We start from the raw sequence: 22,395 nt of genomic DNA on the forward strand, positions 1-22,395 counted from the left end.
GAGAAAAGATTCGACATGAAGATTCGATGAAGCAGTCGCCGCGAGCGGACATTTATGGTCAAATGCTCCATCCATAGGGTATAGAAGAATTCTAATGTTGGTTGACTAGTAATAATAATTAATAAATATAATTATTACTAGTGTCATACAACATTAGAATTCTACTATAGCTTGTAGGCAGAACATGCGACCGGAAATGCACGATTGCGGCGTTGTACAGTTTAGCTGCTCAGTCGAATCTTCTTAGAACATTCGACAAACACCATGAGCCTTAATGACAGATTCGACCTGAATTATTTCGGATTTTCGGACGAATGCATTTTTTAACTAAACTAAATAAATAAAAACGAATTTCGGGAGTAACTAAATAAATGTATTTTTCGGACAAAAGCGAAATTCCGAAACAAAATATTTCAGTGTGCACATGTCTATTAAACAGTAAATATGAATTAAATAGCGTTTTTTTTTGTTTGTGGCTGCTCAGATGCATTGTAGTTCCCACTTTAAGTAGATGGAACAATTGGACCCCCATGGAGTTAGTTACACGAATGGCAATCTTGCATGATTAATGACTACAAGAATACCAATAAATACTATTTGTGTTGCTTACTCCATAGAGAAGATAAGTGATCACGCTAGCAATTTTAGTAGCAGGAATGAGCTACTAACTATCTTCTGTGTAGCTCTAGCCTAATGAGGTGACTGCCTGCAAGTAGTTAAATCTATATGTAGCAAGAGCGTAAAATCATCTGTGTAGCTCTTGCCATAAGTTTCTTAATTACCAGCAAGGATGGAAAACATGGGTCATTCTGTGATTTTTATAAATAACTACTCTGCAAAAATGTACAGTTGGAAAAAAAAAAAAACAATTACACATTTAGTTACAATAAAAGGAGATTCTTATAAAAACTGCAGATTGCCTTTTTGTGTAAGATCTATTCCTGTAGTAGCATCAGTGGATTGCTTTGTTCTATAGACCCTGAGCCTGTGTACAGTATTGCAACTACAGATTTTGCTTTCATTGCCACCCACAATATGGCTTTATGTACTATTCAGACTAAAGTGGTTCTAAATGCTGAAGGATTATTTTACCTTAAAGCGGAGTTCCGCCTGAAAAAAAATAAAACAAATACTGTAGCTGCTGACTTTTAAAATAAGGACACTTACCTGTCCAGGGCGCCCGTGATGTCCTCACTTGAAGCCGCCCCGTCCCCAGCCACTTCCGGACCACCGCACGCCGATGTATGTCCCTACTTTGAGGACGGATATCATTGTTATGGCAGCAGCTAGCTGCCATAAACCCAGTATCCCCGTGTTCGGCCGGCGGTCTAGTACAGGATAAAAGTGGTCTCTGCGGCGGATTCACCGTGAGATCACTTTTATCGGCGGCGGGAGAGGGGCCCTCCGCATCTGTCCCCTGGGCTGACATGGAGATGAGTGAGGGGAAGATGGCCCCCACCTGTCTCCATGATACTGCAGGGCGGAAGGGACGTCAAAACGTCCCTTCCGCCCATAGCTCTCAAAGGGCCAATTTCTTTTTTTTAATTTTTTTTAAATGACAATTTTTTTTTTATTGCATTTTAGTGTAAATATGAGATCTGAGGTCTTTTTGACCCCAGATCCCATATTTAAGAGGTCCTGTCATGCTTTTTTTTCTATTACAAGGGATGTTTACATTCCTTGTAATAGGAATAAAATTGACACGTTTTTTTTTTGTTTTTTTTAACCTCCCTGATGGTATGATTATGTCGGATTTTAGGTGTGGAAAGCGTTACAATTATTTTGCATGGAAATTTGGCGTTTTATATTGTAGGCCTGTAATTCTTTGCAATAACACACTTAAATCTGTCCAAACAAGAGTCTAGTAGATATCCCGGGTATGATGAAGTTTGGAACACAAAACCAATAATTATAATATAATAAATAAATGTAAATAATGAAAAAAAAAAATAATATAATAATAATAAAAAAAAATTCCCACAATTCACTATCGCTCAATTCTGCAAGTGTTCTAATTTACTATCGCTGTTTTCTAGCTGGTCTAAAGCCACTTTTGACGTCAAGGGGATGCTTTTTGGTTGCTATGGACCATCTCAAGTTTCCAAGCAGAAAGAACAGTATATATAATGTAAAGCTGCATGCAGGGCATTGGACAAAGCATTGGGGACAAAAGGGATGTGAAATGATTTCATACAGTACTGTAATCTTACAGATTACAGTACTGTATGTGTTATGATTTTTACATTTTTTTAATTTGCCGCAAGGCTCCACCCCCGTGCGTCGCGACGCTCGCAGAGAACGGAGCCCGGCACAGAGAGGTTTCGGGAAGAGGAAAGAGCCCTCAGACAGCGCGGGGGGACATCGCAGGCTTCTTGGGACAAGATAAGTAACCTGCACCAGGATCTTGAGATGTAATCCCGAGTGTGGCTCGGGGTTACTGCTAATGGTGCTGAAATTTAACCCCCGAGCCACACTCGGGGAAAACCGTCAGGGAGGCTACACAGTGTACAAATAAAAAGTAAAAGGTAAAATAAATAAGAAAGAAAAATTAAAATGCGCCCTGTCCCGCCGAGCTCGCGTGCAGAAGTGAACGCATAAGTGAGTAGTACCCGCATATGAAAACAGTGTTCAAACCACACATGTGAGGCATTGCCGTGATCAGTAGAGCAAGAGCAATAATTCTAGCCCTGGACCTCCTCTGTAACGCAAAACATGCAACCGGTAGAATTTTTTAAATGTCGCCTATGGAGATTTTTAAGGGTTAAAGTTTGTCGCCATTCCATGAGCGGGCACAATTTTGAAGCCTGACATGTTGGGTATTAATTTACTCGGCGTAACATTATCTTTCACAATATAAAAAAAAATTGGGCTAACTTTACTGTTGTCTTATTTTTTAATTTAAAAAAGTGTACTCTTTAAAAAAAATTGCGCTTGTAAGACCGCTGCGCAAATACGCTGTGACAGAAAGTTTTGCAACGACCGTCATTTTATTCTCTAGGATGTTAGAAAAAAAATGTATAATGTTTGGGGGTTCTAAGTAATTTTCTAGCAAAAAAAAAATGTTGTAACTTGTAAACACCACATCTAAAAAAGAGGCCCGATCTTAAAGTGGCTAGGCTCCGGGTGGAGGCACTGACATCTTAAGTAAGGGAATCAGAAAGTGAAGCCTTGTGGCTTTACAGCCTGGTTCCCTACTTCACATGCGCGAGTTGCGCTGAACATTCTGAGTGGTCCATGCTGTCTTCTGGGACCTGTGTGTCTCCCAGAAGACAGCGGGGGGGGTGGAGGAGGAGCCGGACATGGCGTAGATCGCCACAGGTACTGCGGCAATCTTTTTGCCAGAAGTGGGAGCAAATACCTGGATTAGACATGTATCTGCTCCCCCCTCTGAAAGCTTCCAAATGTGACATTGGAAGGGGGGAGGAATCCGGACAGCGGAAGTTCCATTTCTGGGTGGCTCCCGCTTCTGTCAGTCACAGCCAGTGAGAAAGGAGCAGGGAGTAGGGCCGAGCCACATTCTGTGTGGCTCTGGATTGGGCCTGCATGAGTGCCCCCATAGCAAGTGTCTTGCTATGGTAGGCACTCGGCAGGGGAGAGGAGCCAGAAGCATCAGCGGGAGACCGGTAAGGAAGAGTATTGGGGCAGCTCTATGCAAAACCATTGCACAGAGCAGGTAAGTATAACATGTTTGTTATTAAAAAAATGTAGGTTTTACAATCACTTTAAAGGCTAAGTGCACTTTAAACATGTGCTTGCCCAACAAATGGATGCGTGCTTTTAAAGCTGTCTCACCTACCTTTTCTTAGTTGTTCCTGTCCCCAGGACAGGGGTTCCTTTTTTTCACTTGAGAACTCAATTCCATAAATTGTCTTCTCTACCAAAACAGTCACTGTCAGTCAGGAGTATGTAATGCACAGAGTGCAGGGCTCAGGAGTGTGTAATTCATAGAGTGCAGGGATCAGGAGTGTGTAATTCACAGAGTGCATGGGTCAGAAGTGTGTAATGCACAAAGTGCAGGGGTCAGGAGTGTGTAATTCACGGAGTGCAGGGATCAGGAGTGTGTAATGCAGAGTGCAGGGATCAGGAGTGTGTGATGCAGAGTGCAGGGATCAGGAGTGTGTGATGCAGAGTGCAGGGGTCAGGAGTGTGTAATGCAGAGTGCAGGGGTCAGGAGTGTGTAATGCAGAGTGCAGGGGTCAGGAGTGTGTAATGCAGAGTGCAGGGGTCAGGAGTGTGTAATGCAGAGTGCAGGGGTCAGGAGTGTGTAATGCAGAGTGCAGGGGTCAGGAGTGTGTAATGCAGAGTGCAGGGGTCAGGAGTGTGTAATTCAGACTGCAGGGGTCAGGAGTGTGTAATTTAGAGTGCAGGGGTCAGGAGTGTGTAATTCACAGAATGCAAGAGTGTGTAATGCACAGAGTGCAGGAGTCAGAATTGTGTAACACGTGAAGTGCAGGGTTCAGGAGTGTGTAATGCACAGAATGTAGGAGTCAGAAGTCTCAACCTTTGAATTTCAGAATGAGGGACACTTAGGATAAGGAGTGACCAGTGGCAAAATGTGGGTGTGGCCAAAGTCTTACCAGTAGGAGGGGTTTAAGGAGCGTGGTTAAAAAAAACAAAGCTTTCTTCTACCTATAAAATAGGTAGTGCAGCGTTTAAGAGTACACTACTTACCGAGTGCCGAGTTGAGGGGTGCGCTACATACAGAGTGCAGGGTTGAAGAATATGCTACATACAGAATGAAGGGTTGAGGATTTCACTATAAACAGTGTGTAGAGTTCAGGAGTGTGCTACATACAGAGTACGGGATTAAGTATAACCAAAATAGCTTTGGCTATTCATCTCCTTTAAATGCTTATTAGTAGTGTTTTTCCTTTTCTTAATTGATTTTTTTTTATCTACTTTCACTTGCTAGAAAATGTGACTACTTCAGGGATAGTGAGTTACCCAGCACAGCTCCCTTCTTCCTTGCACATTATAGATTTCTCCTCTTGACTTATTTTTAAAAACAACCAAGCAAGTTCCAAGACAAAACCACTTAAGCGCATTTAACCTTCTTTTTAGTTAAAGAGGTCATGGCCCTCTGGTGAGTAGGACATCCTACTGAGCACATCGGGTGTTTTTTTGTTTGGTTATATTACAAGTTGTTGATGGTTTCCCACAGTATGTTCCATTGAAGACACATCATTGAAGATTTCATGCACTGTTCAAAGGATGTTTATTTTATTTATTTTCAGTCGCACTATGGTTTAGCACTTTGCACTTTAATGTTTTTCATGATCTAAGAGGTTGCACTATTTTTCAATGTGTATACTATTGATGGCTTTTAATTTAAAGGGTTACTAAATCCTCGTGTTTTTTTTAAAATAATAAATAACAAACATATCATACTTGCCTCCACTGTGCAGTTTGTTTTGCACAGAGTGGCCCCGATCCTCCTCTTCTGGGGTCCCCCGGCGGCGCTAGTAGCTCCTCCCCGCATCAAGAAACCACCTAGGAGAAGTGCTTTCCTTGGGCGCGCTCCCGAGTCCAGCTTTTGCGTCCATAGAAAGCTGGACTCGGCCCCGCCCCCGGCACCTCCATCATTGGATTTGATTGACAGCAGCGGGAGCCAATGACAATCCAGAGCCGAGACCCCAGCCAGAGAGGGTTGCGCGTCTCCGGCATGGGAACAAATGGGCTCAGATGAGTAAAACGGGGGGACTGGGGGGCTGCTCAGTGACAGAAGTTTTTTCACCTTAATGCATAGGATGCAATAAAGTGATTGCAAGGGTTCGTTTTTTTTTTTTAAATAACAAACATATCATACTTACCTCCACTGTGCAGCTCATTTTGCACAGAGTGGCCCCAAACCTGCTCTTCTGGGGTCCCTGGGCGGCTCTCGTACCTCCTCCCCACATCAGATCAGCCCTGGAGAAGCGCTTCCCCGAGGGGGTTACCTTGCGGGCGCTCTCCTGAGTCCAGCAATCGGCGTCCATAGCCACAAATGTATGACTCGGCCCCGCCCCCGGTGCCCGCGTCATTGGATTTGATTGACAGCAGCGGGAGCCAATGGCTGTGCTGCTATCAATCTAGCCAATTAGGACATGAGACACTGGCTAGAGTTGGTGTGCTCATCCCTGGCGCGTGAAAAAGAGGGTTTAGGTAAGTAACACGGGGCACTGGGGGGGGGCTGCTGCATTACAAGAGGTTTTTCACCTCAATGCATAGAATGCATTGAGGTGAAAAACCATGAAGGGTTACAACCCCTTTAAGTTGGTAACACAACAGGTATAGGTTTTATTAGCGCCCCCATATCTTTTGTTCTCAGAGTTTGTTGAAGCTTCTGACATCACATCCAAGATGGTGGCACTCAGCAGCAGTCTCAGGGCTTTTGGATGTCTACATAAGAGAGAGGTGTTTAGGTAAGTAACATACGTGGAATATGCTAAATGCACATACCCATATAGTCGTATGGGAAGATTTGTGTTGAAATGAATGGTCTGGTGTCAGGGTCTCTTTAACTACTTCCCACCTGGCCACTGCAAATATAGGGCCAGGTGGGCATTTCCTCCTTCTGAGTGGATGTTCAGGAATGTCACTTACACTTAACAGGATTTTTTTTTACCAAAAACATGCAGCAGAATACATTTTGGCTTAAATTTATGACAAAATTTGATTTTATTGTATTTCTTTTAAAATAAAAAAAGAAAATATTGTATTTTTTCCAAATTTCCACTATTTTTTGGCTTATATCACAAAAAATAAAAAACGCAGTCTTGAATAAATACCACCAAAAGAAACCTCTATTTGTGGGAACAAAATGATAAAAATTTCATTTGGGTACAGTGTAGCATGACAAACCATTCTCATTGAAAGTGCGAGAGCGCGGAAAGCTGAAAATTGGTCTGGGAAGGAAGGGAGCGAAAGTGCCCGGTATTGAAGGGGTTAAACCCTATCAAGAGTGTTTTTGGTTCAGCTCATCATTGATTGAGAATGTTGTGCAGAACACCTAAAGCAATGTTTATTCTTAGGCCGCCTGCCATTGTGCTCCCTTTTTGAGTGCATATAGATAGATCTTTAAATCAATGGCCTTTAGCCACTAAACCACTTTGGGGCCATGTCACAATAGAAACCGCTGTATAGTTGGAGTAAATTGTGTCATTTGTGTACAAGGGAGCAGTCATGCAGCAACATTTTATATCCTATTTAGCTTTAATAAACCAAAGCCTGTGCCCTTTTCTCCTGTAGACTTTGCAAAGGCCATACGAGTCTACCCTCCTTGTGGTAAGTGTGGCCTGTAATTTTATTTTTCTCAACCTAACAGAGTCACTTTTCTCTCTATTCGTAGCATTGAACTTAATGAATGTTCAACATTGTAGCTAAAAAAAAAAATCATTATTGGGGCACGACCTTACTCATTCCTTCTTTATAATCAATAATGAGAAGTTGTCTACTTTAATGATCATCGAACTAGGTAATAACCCTTGCCCATCTGGCTGGCTCCGCTCTATCCAACTTTTCTCATTAGTTACATAGATATTCTCCAGAGAAGGATTACAGTTCCTGCGTGATGACCATGTGCACAATCCCTAGTAAATTAGTCTAAAGCATCCTATGAGTTAATTGGCTCATCTCTGTACTGCGGAAGAGCAAGAAATTCACTGGAACGGTAGCAGTGCTATGGAAATGAGGGGATCATTATATGATGCTCATGGTGTCACATAGATTTAGCAAGGATGATGACTTCTGACAGCAATAAGCTTCAATGGCATATAGATCAGGGAGAAACGGGACCTATTTTTTTGACATTTCCTGACAATAATTACTATTCCCTTGGAATAGAGTTGGCGTTGAGTGTGTATGCTGAACAACCAAGGTTTAAAGAGTAACTTTTGTTGAGAAAAAGCCATTCCCTTTTACTGTAGGTCATCTATGTACATTGCAGGGATTGTAACAAACTTTGTTGCAGATGTCTATCTTTTTTCTGTTCTGAAGAAATAGCTATTGTTTCACTGTGTCCTGTGCTGACCAATTCTGAATGAGAGGAACTGGTTCATTATAATCACCCAGTGCACTCTCCGTGTTCTGATGAGGAAGGTTTCAGGGTCTGGATCCTATTAGGAAGTATTAAACTCCTAGGAAGAATCTCATGAAAAATACAATTTAGGCAGGGGGTGTCTAAAATATGACATGTATCTTAGTGCAGACTTCTGGCAAAAATTCACACAAGCAAAACCTCAGCTCACACTTTTCCCATTTTAGCTCATTTATGCCTCGTTTTTCACTGAGCGGATCGGTTCGGTTCGGTTCGGTACGGTACGCTATTTTGGGTGTTTCCATACAACCGAACCGAACCGTTCCATTCAGGGTCCTGCTTCAGATGTGGGGCCATAGAAAATGGAATGGTTCGGTTAGGGCGGAGCTACGATACATTACACTGATTGGTGGACATGTGACGCCATGACGGCATTTTTTCTAAACCCACGTATGGCCCCTGTCGGTCCGACTTGCAATGGAAACGCTCGCCTGAATAGGCCGGACCATTCTAGGCCTTCCAAACCGATCCGACCCGAACCGATCCGCTCGGTGGAAACGAGGCATTAGTATCCACAAAACTGCAGCTTTTCGTGCAACCTAGTTACTAGTTTTATGTTTTTTCTTTCCTTTACCTCTATGATTCCAAGCAACTGAACTCCACATTAGTAGGCAATGGGGGTTGCATTACTAAAAGTGGAGAGTGCGAAATCTGGTGAAGCTGTGCATGGTAGCCAATCGGCTTCTAACTTCAGCTTGTTCAATTAAACTTTGACAAAAAAAACTGGACGCTGATTGGTTTCTATGCTGAGCTGCACCAGATTGTGCACTCTCCAGTGTTAGTAAATTAACCCCAGTGCGCCCACCTAGGCAACTAGAGGAACATTCTACTACTTTCTGAGAGAGTTCTTTGGCATTGAAAAAGGAGTTTCTCATTTTCTTTCATCCCATTTCAAACTAAGCAATGAACTAATGCAGTGTGAACTGAAGTTCACAGTTGGATGGTGTCGGAAGGACAACTATATCTGCAAGCAGAAGAGATACATCATCTACATTATTCAATATCAGACAACTTTCCATGCCGCTATACTGTGACACTTTCAAAAATATCAAGCAAGAATGATAACCTGTTCACTTATTTTCTTTTGAAAAATTGGGGAAGATTCTTTCAATGAATAAATAAAAGTGTTTATTGCTTAAACTAGTGACAGCTAAAATGACCAGCTTTGGGTCTTAAGCCTCGTACACATGATCAGATTGTTGGCCAACAAAACCGTGGACTTCTGTCCGAAGGGCGTTGGCCCAAACTTGTCTTGCATACAAACGGCAAGGAATTGTCGGCCAACAAATACGAACGTAGTGACGTATTACGTTGTTTTTCAGCTCTTTAGCGCCACCCTTTGGGCTTCTTCTGCTAATTTTATGTTAGTAGAAGTTTGGTGAGTGTTGATTCGCGCTTTTCATTTAGCACTTTTCATTTAGCACTTTTCATTTAGCACTTTTCATTTCGCACTTTCCATTTCGCGCTTTTCATTTTGTGCTTTTCAGTTCGTTTCTGAACAGCCGTTCGTCAACCAGACATGTTGCGGAATCGGACGAGATAACGTGTTATTTATTATTGGCATTGGAATTATTGCTTTGACATTATTTTTTGGTTGAATAATGATTTGATTTGATATATTTTCTATATTTTTGGATGCTTAGAATGCACTTTTTGGTGAAGTTCTATTGGCAGATATCATGTCTAATTTTATTTGTTTTCTCTTTTTAATGCACAATAAAAAAAATAGTGGAGAATAATACTTGGCTATGTGTTTTACTTCAAATGACAGTTTGGGAGTAGGCAGTTACATTTTAAAAAATACAATGTAAAATTGACAAGGGAAACCAACATAGTTATATCTTTGTTCTTAAAAACTACGGGATAATGATGCTGTGGTAACATGCCCAAATAGAAAAAAAAAAAGCATAATAATAATATTATTCTTGATATCACTAGAAAAAAAAAGCCTTTGAAAATTCATTTGCAATAACTCCATCAGTATCACCAGCAAAGCAGATTCATTATTATCCCATTAAAGAAGAAGAGAATTGTGCACTGTAATTGTAAATTTAATAATTTGCCACGTCACAAATGTTAATTCTCCATTATGAACGCTAGTTTACAAGACCGACTGCTTCCGGCTCATCCTTGCTTCTGAGCATGCGTGTTTATACTTTGGACTTGTGTCCGACGGACTTGTGTACACACGCTCGGAAAATCCGACAACACACATTTGTCCGTGGAAAATTTGAAAACCTGCCATCCAACATCTGTCCGCAGAAAATCCGACAACAATTGTCCAATGGAGCGTACACATGGTCAGATTAACAGTATGCCATCACACATTTCCCATAGGAAAATCCGATTGTGTGTATGAGGCTTTAGAGGAATATATCGGTTGAATTTAAGAGCAGTACATAGTTCCATGGGCTAATTTTTAAAGGGGACATGTGGCAGCCAGGGGGTGTGGGGATCTTCATTATAGTGGAACAAACTTAAAGTGTATGTTCATCTTTTCAGAAAATCTGTTAGGTGACTTTACACTGGACCCCATCCCCCCGGTCCCACTGTACCAGAGTCCTGTGATCCCCTGCTATCAGACACCAACAAGCCACTTCACCGGTTTGGAGATTTGAAATCTCTGCGGCTTAATCTCCTTTCCATATCTCTCAGCATGTATGAACAAGAAGCATTGTAATTGGCCAGTATGTAACATGGAAGACGCTGACCAATTAGAATCCGTCTAGCCTGGCCTGTCAGCACTGTGAGGACAGGAGATCAAGACATGGGGATTTTAAATCCCTAGACCGATGAAGCAGCATGCCTGTGTCTGACAGCAGAGAATCACTGGACTCAGATACAACAGGGCTGGCGGGGATAGGGAGGGAGCCCAGTGTAAGGTCACCCTACAGATTTTCTGTAAAGGTGAACTTACACTTTAAATGTTAGAGGATCATATGGGTGTGGGTGAAATGTGAGAACAGTTTGTGGTTCTATGGCAGCCATTCTCAACCAGGGTTCCATGGAACCCTAGGATTCCTCCAGAGGTTGCTGGAGGTTCCTTGAGCTGTGGATGATTGCCTTCCTATTTGATAGCACCTGCATAGATCCAGGGCCAACACCACTTGGTAACGTCAGCACCATGGCACTGTCACGCTGATATGTGCATGAGGAGAACATTTGGTTTGTTTCAATTTGGATCCATTTGTTAAGTTAATAATTTTGTTTTGTCATATTCATTAGAATGATTCATTTTCAGAGTTTGTTTTGTATCAGGGTGGATTTGATTTAGATCAAGTTGATTTAAATCATGATTTGAAACACTAGTAAAAAGGCTCGATATAAATCATAATTTTTAAAGAGCAACTGTCATCTCTGTCCCGCAGTGGCTCCTCCTCTGACCCTCTGTTGGTTCACCGACAGTCCCATTCACTTTAATGGGATGGCTGGTGATGCGGCAGTGGCACAACAAGGTGAGGGACGTGGCAGCAGCAGGTGAGTGGATGCCCACTAACAGGTGCTTGCCATGATGGATCTGAAATGACAGGTGCTCTTTAAATGTAAGGACTTATTCTTGCTGGTAGTTAAAATCTTTAATATTTGCAAACAAAATGAAGGTTTCCTATTTAGAATAATAAGCTGTCAGGTTAGTAAAACAGCGATATCAGAACCGAATCAATCATACAGTTTGTAGTGTACTTAGATTTGCAAAACAATTGGGATAAAGGAATATTCCTGAACCTTACTTTATCTCATGGTTACTGTGAAATTGTGTGAATGCATCAATGCAGAGCATGTTATCTCAGCTTACAGAGCTTGGATTCATTTAATTAGTTTACCAAAAATGTAAATATTGCACAATATACAGCCTCATGCTACATAACTGAGCTCCATTTCATTTTTTAATGCATCAAAGATTTTTACTTCAAAAGCATTTTATTAAAAGAAATTTGATAAAAATAAAAACAAATCTGATTTAAATTTTTAAAAAATTTGATTTTTTTTTTAATCATTGATTTTTATCCACCCTGTTTTGTTTATCCAGAATTGGTTTAGTATATTTGGATTTGGTTAGTTTGTTTTTTTTCCTATTCTATTCTTTTCTATTCTTAACCTGATCTTTTTTCTCTTTTATACTATACTGTATGTATTATTTATTTGAATTCAAATTCATTTTCAAATTTTTGTAATTAATTTTTTCAAATTTGTTATTCCATTTCATTATAATTCTTTTGGGATTAGCTGAAATTCGTTACTATTGTGATTCAGAAATTTGGATACATCTGAATTTCAGAATAAGGAGAATTTTGTCTGAATTTTCGATTTGAAATGAGACAAACCTTTGGGATAAAAAAGAAAGCTGTTGTTGGCTTATTGTCTGATTTTTGAGTAATTAGCAGGCATGTCAGATTTGTGTTTTCTTGTTCCATATGTGGTGCTGTTATTCATTTGTTGTGCACCTTGATCAGTTTAAGAAATTAAATCGATTGCCTCAAAGTCTTCTTTTGTTTATTGAAAAAGCTAACTTGAAATACACCAACAACAGAACCACCCCCCCCCCCCCCCTCATTGACTCCTGATGTTCCAACAAACTTTTATTGTAATTATGGACCTTATTCTGGAATCACTTTTCAACTTGGTTCCTGACAGATGAGGCATTATTCACCATGATCATGTCTGATAGACCCCCCTCTCCCTCTCCTCTCCCAAACCTTAGACTATAGGTGACTATAGGTGACTGTAGATTACCTCCAGGGAAATGTAAATACTGTGATGGCTGTCATGGTCAGGAGTCAGGCTTGGAGACCAGTAGCTATAGCAGTAGAGAGGTTATCATTGACCAGCTGGATAAGTGAAAAATCAGGTCACCCTGGTGAATGATGCAGGCTCACCCTAGGTGTGAGGTCTAAGTATTAACTGGTGTCCACCAGAGGGCATGAAGGGGGAGATGTGTTTTGCCATGTGTTAGTACCAGGTTGTGGTCCTCAGGATCTCCCCACAAGGAGGTGAGCAAGCTGGGGTAAAGTATTACATATAGCAGGTAGGGATCAAGCAGAAGCAAAGGTGGTAAACAAGCCAAAGGTTGGTAACAAGTGGTTGCAGGTTGGAATCAAGCAGAAGCGTAGTTAAGGAACAAGCCAAAGATCAGTAATGAGTGATAGCGAAGATATCGATGGCAGCAGGAGTGACAAGAGTGAGATATTGGCTGAAGAGAGCACAATAATCTGGCAAAGAGGAAGTGCAGAACGTGGCTTAATTCAAGTCATGGGAGGAGCAAGGAGTTTAGAGTTCACAGGAAACAAGACATAAGGCAAGGCTATTTAAGCAATCAGGCAGGGAGCTGCCCAGCATCTCAGGTGGCTCAGCGAGAAGAGTTACTTCCAGGCAGAGGTCCTGGGTTCAAGTCCTGGCAATGCCAATGGCAGACCTTGCTGTTTAAGGATTGGCTTTTGGGCAGTTGACGTACTGGTTTGTTAGTGCAACTTTTTTTGTAATTTTGCAATGCAGAATTGTATTATAACCCCACCATTACCTTCATATATAACTTTGTAGTTTATACAACTGAACTCACATATCTAGTGATGGGCAAAACTATCCAGGAATCAGGAAAACTGATCATTCTTGGATTTGCATAAATATATGTATGCATATTCTTCCAGGCGTCAGAGTATCCTACAGTGTGTTAAAATTGCCTAAATCAGGTACCATCGATCTGCACATAAGTGTTCATGCTAATAGAAAATGAGCAAACCAGGGACTCCCATTTTTCTACAACACATTTTCAAAGGATTCTAGTTATCGATTTTTATTATTTCTTTGTTGTGTCTTAACTGACTAAAGAGTAGAAAATGATCCAAGACAATGGCAAGCCTTTTATTGAAGTATCGAGTTACATAGCAATCATGACAGAAAGCTTTGACACATTTCGCACAATGGTGCTTACTCATCAAGCTGTAAATGTGCGAAATGCGTCAAGGTGCTCAGTAATGATTGCTAGGTTAGCAAGGTGCTTCAATAAAAAGATTGCTGGTTTCCAAATGCTATCTTATTGGAACGTTTTTCTTTGAGCGTTGCAGTCTGAGTTGGTGCTGTGGAGAAGATATATTGGGTTCCCCCAGTGGTTTATTTAAATCAATATATGTGTCATAGGCTGCATTTCAAGAATGTACATTAGGTGTTCCTATTGTCATTACCCATAACTATTATCTGCTCAACACACTGCTGTGCGTGGTCTACATTACTCTTATTTATTTATTTTTTCATTTTTTTATTGTTTTTTTAATTATAGTACAGAACAGGGTAAAAATGGATAAGAAAAGAATAAAAGGAACATTTGTAGTATAAGTCATAGATAATGGCAGTACATATTCTGTTCATTTAAAGACTAGTCATAGTATATGATAGAGCTTCAGATGTAAAGGGCCGTGCACACGATGGAACTTTTTGACAACAAACATGCAAATTAGCTGTTTTGGAGCAACATCCGACTGTGTGTACGCTCCATTGGACAAAATTTTTCAGTTTCCATCGGACTTTTGTTGGCTGTGCGAACGGACAAACTTTCCGGCAACAAAAGTCCGATGGAGCAAAGTCCGATTGTGTGTGCACAAAGCCATCGGACTTTTGTACAAACTACAGTATGCAGCCGCGAGAATGTTTCCAGCGTGATCGGATCGCGCTGGTTCTCGGCGGCAGGGTACTGTACATCTCGCGCTAGCTGCAATAGGAAAAACACATTTTCCTACTGCGACGAGTGCAAGAGGGAATTCCCCTCTGGGGAATACCAAGCCCTTTGGTCTGGTATGGATTTTAAGGGGAACCCCCTATGCCGAAAAAACGGCGTGGGGGTCCCCCCAAAATCCATACCAGACCCTTATCCGAGCACACAGCCTGGCCGGTCAGGAAAGGGAGTGGGGACGAGTGAGCGCCCCCCCTCCTGAGCCGTACCAGGCCGCATGCCCTCAACATGGGGGTGGGTGCTTTGAGGGAGGGGGCGCCCTGCGGGCCCCCCACCCCAAAGCACCTTGTCCCCATGTTGATGAGGACAAGGGCCTCTTCCCGACAACCCTGGCCGTTGGTTGTCAGGGTCTGCAGGTGGGGGCTTATCGGAATCCGGGAGCCCCCTTTAATAAGGGGGCCCCAGATCCCGGCCCCCCACCCTATGTGAATGAGTATGTGGTACATCGTACCCCTATCCATTCACCTAGGGAAAAAAGTGTCAATAAAAAAACACACTACACAGGTTTTTAAAGTAATTTATTAGGCAGCTCCGGGATCTTCTTCCGACTTCGGGGGGCCTCTTCCAACTTCGGGGTCTTCCGACTTCGGGGGTCCTCTTCTGACTTCGGGGGTCTCTCCGGCGTCTTCTCCCGGTGTCCGCATCTTCTGCTGGCTCCACCACTATCTTCTGGCGCTCTTTTGCCAGTGATGGTCCGGACTTATGGATCATCTTCTTCCCTCTTCTCTTCCAGAGATGTTGACACAACGCTCTCTCCAGCCGGAATGCTCTCTGTGCGCTCCACAACAGACTTATATAGGCGGTGACCCCGCCCCCTATGACACCACAGTCCCAGAGATTATTTAGCAGACAGTGGGGGGGGGGGCATGGTGTTGCCTCCTCAACACATGGTTAAACCCCTTGAACCCCACACTAGTCCACCACAACCCAAGCATTGCACAATGTGACATAACCACTTTGGAATCCTGCTTGGGTGCTTCCTTCCGCCAAACAGTGCCTCCTGCCACCCAAACCAATCTGAGCAGACCAGAGCTAATACCAGCCCTTATTACTCCAAGCATTGCACACAGAAAAGATATTGGGATAGAACGAAAGCAGTGACGGTTTATTGAAACTCAGACACATACTTTATACCCCACAGGAGGACATTCCCCTCTTGTGGATATTAGCATGACAATGCAAACTTTAAACACCAATCCAGTTAACAGCTAACAACTAACAGTGATCTTAATTAAACAGTAATCTAATTCAACAGTAGGTTAATCAACAAACATAAAATTCCAGAATAATTTGGTAACAAGGTGAAGTGGACACAACACTAGCAAACAGACAGAAACAATAGGTGACTCAATTTACACAATTAACAATGGGAATGCACACCTAGGAGGCACACAAAGGGGGAGACACAAACTTGTGTATTCTGTCCACTAGACAAGTCATCAGAAGACACACAATGTTCCAGCAGTCTGATCAAGTTGAATAAATTTCTTGAGGGATCTTGTTGGTAAACATTTCTGTCCCAAGTGAAAGAACCTTTCCAACCCAGTCTGCAGGGGGCCACCATATTTCCTCTGACCATTAACCTGTACAAGATTATTACTACACCTTTCCATCCAATCCAGAAGGGAAGCTTTACTGTCCTTATTTAGAGAAGTAATCCAAGCCTCACTCTTGGCATCCATTAGGTTGTTGTCCATCATTATAGAATGATCTGCTTTCTCCATGGGCCTTAATCAGTGGGTAGGAGGCAACAGGAGGTATAGTTCCTGCCACGGTCACAAAGCACGGAGCATGTGTACACCACCAACCACTGGGTTTTATCATTCTCTAACCACTAGTGTGAACGAGCTCTTGTTCTGCTCTAGTTCCTAAAGAGTCATTTTTGTTTCAGCGGCTAAAAGGATACAAAAAGTAGCTATTGAAACGTGATTGTCTCCTCAACATTTATATTTCTATGATATGATATGAATAAGTACATTTTTTTTCTTATTACAGGACTGCAAACCCATTAATTGTTCTATGTAAATATTTTTTAAATTTATTTATTTATGTATTTATTTATTCTAAGTGTCATTCAAGGCTTTCCATAGACATTGAGTGTCTCTCGTTCTTTAAAATCTGTGTCTCTGCACATGGCAGGTTTGGTGACTGAGTCCTGCTTAGGTGACATTGTGTGACTTACAATGGCCTTTGTTATGTCACAGATCATCTGAAAACTTCATACGATGCCCCTCCAAGCAAGACTGACTCACTTCCTGAGGAAGGGCTCAAATCAGGCACACTTGACAGCACTCAAGATGCCACCAAGACCCAACAGCAGCCTCCTTTAATCAAGCACGCAGCGAAAATGATTCTTACACTGCTGGACTCCATTACAGGTGACCTGTTCACTACCACCCACATCATGAACATCAATTTCTCCATGTGCCCAAATGTTTAGCCTCCGATTACAATGTCTTGCAGGGAAAATGTCATTTACTTCCATTATAGGGAAATACAGAACTGCATTTAAAGAACTTCAGGCAGATACTCAATGTGGTATTAAACCCAAAACCCAAAAATGTATATATTGCAGCTTACAAATCATTAGATGTGATGGTTGCACTAGTTTTTTTCTTTTTTAGGCTTTTTTTCCCCTCTGTTTTCACCTGATGATCTGGCCAGTAACATTTCTCCTGTATTAGAGCGCCTACACTCTGAATAAAGGAGCACCGGGGGGCACATTAGACAGCAATATTGTCAGTCGGGGGGGGGAGTGCTAGATGTACTAGCAGATATATAGAAAGCGAGGACCCCCACTATGCCAACATCCAATGGATATTTAAAAGGATTGAAAGAGACTCTCTCAAAGAAAAGGCGGACTTTGTGGGAATATCATGAGGCAGTAATTTAACCACTTCAGCCCCAGACGATTCTACCCCCTTCCTGACCAGAGCACTTTTTACAATTTGGCACTGCGTCGGTTTAACTGACAAAATTGCGTGGTCGTTCGATGCTGTACCCAAACAAAATTTGCGTCCTTTTTTTCCCACAAATAGAGCTTTCGTTTTGTGTTATTTGATCACCTCTGCGGTTTTAATTTTTTGCGCTATAAACAAAATAAAACGTAAATTTTGAAAAAAAACAATATTTTTTACCTTTTGCTATAATAAATATCCCCAAAAGTTTTTTTTTTTTTAAAACAAATTTCTCAGTTTAGTTCAATATATATTCTTCTATATATTTTTGGTAAAAAAAATCGCAATAGGCGTATATTGATTGGTTTGCGCAAACGTTATTGCGTCTGCAAACTATGGGAAATATTTATGACATTGTTATAGCATTTTTATTATTATTTTAGCAATAGTAGTAGTACTAGTAATGGCGGTGATCTGCAATTTTTAGCGGTACTGCAACATTGGGATGGACAGATCGGAGACTTTTGACACTTTTTTGGGACCATTGTCATTTCTACAGAGATCAGTGCTATAAAAATGCACTGATTACTGTGTAAATGTCACTGGCAGGGAAGGGGTTAATACTAGGGGGTGATCAAGGGTAGGGATGAGCCGAACACCCCCCTGTTCGGTTCGCACCAGAACATGCGAACAGGAAAAAAGTTCGTTCGAACATGCGAACACCGTTAAAGTCTATGGGACACGAACATGAATAATCAAAAGTGCTAATTTTCAAGGCTTATATGCAAGTTATTGTCATAAAAAGTGTTTGGGGACCTGGGTCCTGCCCCAGGGGACATGGATCAATGCAAAAAAAAGTTTTAAAAACGGCCGTTTTTTCAGGAGCAGTGATTTTAATAATGCTTAAAGTCAAACAATAAAAGTGTAATATCCCTTTAAATTTCGTACCTGGGGGGTGTCTATAGTGTGCCTGTAAAGGGGCGCATGTTTCCTGTGTTTAGAACAGTCTGACAGCAAAATGACATTTTGAAGGAAAAAACTCATTTAAAACTACCCGCGGCTATTGCATTGCCGACAATACACATAGAAGTTCATTGATAAAAACGGCATGGGAATTCCCCAAAGGGGAACCCCGAACCAAAATTTAAAAAAAAAAATGACGTGGGGGTCCCCCTAAATTCCATACCAGGCCCTTCAGGTCTGGTATGGATATTAAGGGGAACCCCGGCCAAAATTTAAAAAAAAAAATGACGTGGGGTTCCCCCTAAATTCCATACCAGACCCTTCAGGTCTGGTATGGATTTTAAGGGGAACCCCGCGCCAAAAAAAAAAAAAAAAACGGCGTGGGGTCCCCCCAAAAATCCATACCAGACCCTTATCCGAGCACGCAACCTGGCAGGCCGCAGGAAAAGAGGGGGGGACAAGAGTGCGGCCCCCCTCCCTCCTGAACCGTACCAGGCCACATGCCCTCAACATTGGGAGGGTGCTTTGGGGTAGCCCCCCAAAACACCTTGTCCCCATGTTGATGAGGACAAGGGCCTCATCCCCACAACCCTGGCCGGTGGTTGTGGGGGTCTGCGGGCGGGGGGCTTATCGGAATCTGGAAGCCCCCTTTAACAAGGTGACCCCCAGATCCCGCCCCCCCCTGTGTGAAATGGTAAGGGGGTACATAAGTACCCCTACCATTTCACGAAAAAAGTGTCAAAAATGTTAAAAATGACAAGAGACAGTTTTTGACAATTCCTTTATTTAAATGCTTTTTCTTTCTTCTATCTTCCTTCATCTTCTGGTTCTTCTGGCTCTTCTGGTTCTTCTGGTTCTTCCTCCGGCGTTCTCGTCCAGCATCTCCTCCGCGGCGTCTTCTGTCTTCTTCTCCTCGGGCCGCTCCGCACCCATGGCATGGGGGGGAGGCTCCCGCTCTTCTCTTCTTCTCTTCTTCTTTTCTTCTTTTCTTCTTTTCTTCTCTTCTTCTCTTCTTCTTCATTTTCTTCTCCGGGCCGCTCCGCAATCCATGCTGGCATGGAGGGAGGCTCCCGCTGTGTGACGGCGCTCCTCGTCTGACAGTTCTTAAATAACGGGGGGGGCGGGGCCACCCGGTGACCCCGCCCCCCTCTGACGCACGGTGACTTGACGGGACTTCCCTGTGACGTCACGGGGAATGCCACAGGGAAGTCCCGTCAAGTCACCGTGCGTCAGAGGGGGGCGGGGTCACCGGGTGGCCCCGCCCCCCCGTTATTTAAGAACTGTCAGACGAGGAGCGCCGTCACACAGCGGGAGCCTCCCTCCATGCCAGCATGGATTGCGGAGCGGCCCGGAGAAGAAAATGAAGAAGAAGAGAAGAAGAGAAGAAGAGAAGAAGAGAAGAAGAGAAGAAGAGAAGAAGAGAAGAAAAGAAGAAAAGAAGAAAAGAAGAAGAGAAGAAGAGAAGAGCGGGAGCCTCCCCCCCATGCCATGGGTGCGGAGCGGCCCGAGGAGAAGAAGACAGAAGACGCCGCGGAGGAGATGCTGGACGAGAACGCCGGAGGAAGAACCAGAAGAGCCAGAAGAACCAGAAGATGAAGGAAGATAGAAGAAAGAAGAAGCATTTAAATAAAGGAATTGTCAAAAACTGTCTCTTGTCATTTTTAACATTTTTGACACTTTTTTCGTGAAATGTTAGGGGTACTTATGTACCCCCTTACCATTTCACACAGGGGGGGGGCCGGGATCTGGGGGTCACCTTGTTAAAGGGGGCTTCCAGATTCCAATAAGCCCCCCGCCCGCAGACCCCCACAACCACCGGCCAGGGTTGTGGGGATGAGGCCCTTGTCCTCATCAACATGGGGACAAGGTGTTTTGGGGGGCTACCCCAAAGCACCCTCCCAATGTTGAGGGCATGTGGCCTGGTACGGTTCAGGAGGGAGGGGGGGCCGCACTCTTGTCCCCCCCTCTTTTCCTGCGGCCTGCCAGGTTGCGTGCTCGGATAAGGGTCTGGTATGGATTTTTGGGGGGACCCCACGCCGTTTTTTTTTTTTTTTTTGGCGCGGGGTTCCCCTTAAAATCCATACCAGACCTGAAGGGTCTGGTATGGAATTTAGGGGGAACCCCACGTCATTTTTTTTTTTTAAATTTTGGCCGGGGTTCCCCTTAATATCCATACCAGACCTGAAGGGCCTGGTATGGAATTTAGGGGGACCCCCACGTCATTTTTTTTTTTTTAATTTTGGTTCGGGGTTCCCCTTTGGGGAATTCCCATGCCGTTTTTATCAATGAACTTCTATGTGTATTGTCGGCAATGCAATAGCCGCGGGTAGTTTTAAATGAGTTTTTTTCTTCAAAATGTCATTTTGCTGTCAGACTGTTCTAAACACAGGAAACATGCGCCCCTTTACAGGCACACTATAGACACCCCCCAGGTACGAAATTTAAAGGGATATTACACTTTTATTGATTGACTTTAAGTATTATTAAAATCACTGCTCCTGAAAAAACGGCCGTTTTTAAAACTTTTTTTTGCATTGATCCATGTCCCCTGGGGCAGGACCCAGGTCCCCAAACACTTTTTATGACAATAACTTGCATATTAGCCTTTAAAATTAGCACTTTTGATTTCTCCCATAGACTTTTAAAGGGTGTTCCGCGGCATTCGAATTTGCCGCGAACACCCCAAATTGTTCGCTGTTCGGTGAACTTGCGAACAGCCAATGTTCGAGTCGAAAATGAGTTCGACTCGAACTCGAAGCTCATCCCTAATCAAGGGGTTAAATGTGTGTTCCCTCAGTGTATTCTAACTGTGTGGGGATAGGAGTGACTAGGAGAGGAGACATATCGTTTTTCCTACTTAGAAGGAAGACATTATATGGCTCCTCTCCTCTGAGAGCACGGGGATTTGTGTGTTTACACACGCAAATTCCCATGCTGGCGCTCGTGCACGCGATCGCGACCCGTGCAGCAGGCGCAGGGTCCATGCACCCTCTGGTGGCCAAAAATGGGTAGGACGTACCCGTATGGGATTTCGCCCAGGAGTACTATTGCGCCACAGTATATCTGCGTGACACGGGTTGGCAGGTGGTTAAAAAAAAAATTAGCTTTATTGCAAAAATTATTAAAATAACATATAATAAACAACAATACCCTATTACTTGACAAGGTCAACAGATACCCAATAACACAGACATGGAGGTATGGATCCTTTCACTGATTAAAAGATCCAGAATAGATGCAAAATAAGCAGTATATATGCATATATGTGTCAAGGGGTTAGGTCCATCAACTCCTCCATGCTTGCTTGTCAAGTAATAGGGTGTTGTTGTTTGTTATATGTTATTTTAATAATTTTTGTAATAAAGATACTTTTTTTTTTTTAATTACCGCCTCATGATATGCCCACAAAGTCTGCCTTTTCTTTAAAAGAGTTTATACTCTTTCAGTCCTTTTATACTAGTAGATATAAAAACACTAATAAACTGAAGCTGAACATTAGCTAATATTTTATATGCAGTTACAGCAAACACATAACTCCCAACTATTCCTGATTTAGAGGGCTTATCCCTGATTTGGAACAAAGTCCCTCTGTCCCTCTTTCCTCCTCATTTGTCCCTCATTTTGGTCTGATGTATATAAAATGCACTATTTTTCTTTCAGAAAGTGTTTCCCAGCGCTAAACCTTTCATCCAATCTCTAAATTGTTGCATTTGTTAATTTCAAAAGCCAATATAAAGGAG

The 22,395-nt window shown here is 42.6% G+C and overlaps 1 protein-coding gene across 7 annotated transcripts in view; it reads left to right on the forward strand.

The window, feature by feature from the left end:
- The window catches only part of KHDRBS3 (KH RNA binding domain containing, signal transduction associated 3), a 210,197-nt gene that overhangs the window by 38,007 nt on the left and 149,795 nt on the right, over nt 1-22,395 (forward strand). For 6 of the 7 annotated variants that reach the window (XM_073632282.1, XM_073632281.1, XM_073632284.1 and 3 more), the window contains exon 2: nt 17,000-17,173. The exons of the other annotated variant lie outside the window; for it this stretch is intronic. In XM_073632282.1, coding sequence (XP_073488383.1) covers nt 17,000-17,173 — 174 coding nt within the window. The remainder of the gene's footprint in view (nt 1-16,999; nt 17,174-22,395) is intronic. 7 annotated transcript variants of the gene reach the window in all.

Source organism: Aquarana catesbeiana, linkage group LG05 (assembly GCF_042186555.1).
Source record: "Aquarana catesbeiana isolate 2022-GZ linkage group LG05, ASM4218655v1, whole genome shotgun sequence".
Taxonomy (NCBI): domain Eukaryota; kingdom Metazoa; phylum Chordata; class Amphibia; order Anura; family Ranidae; genus Aquarana; species Aquarana catesbeiana.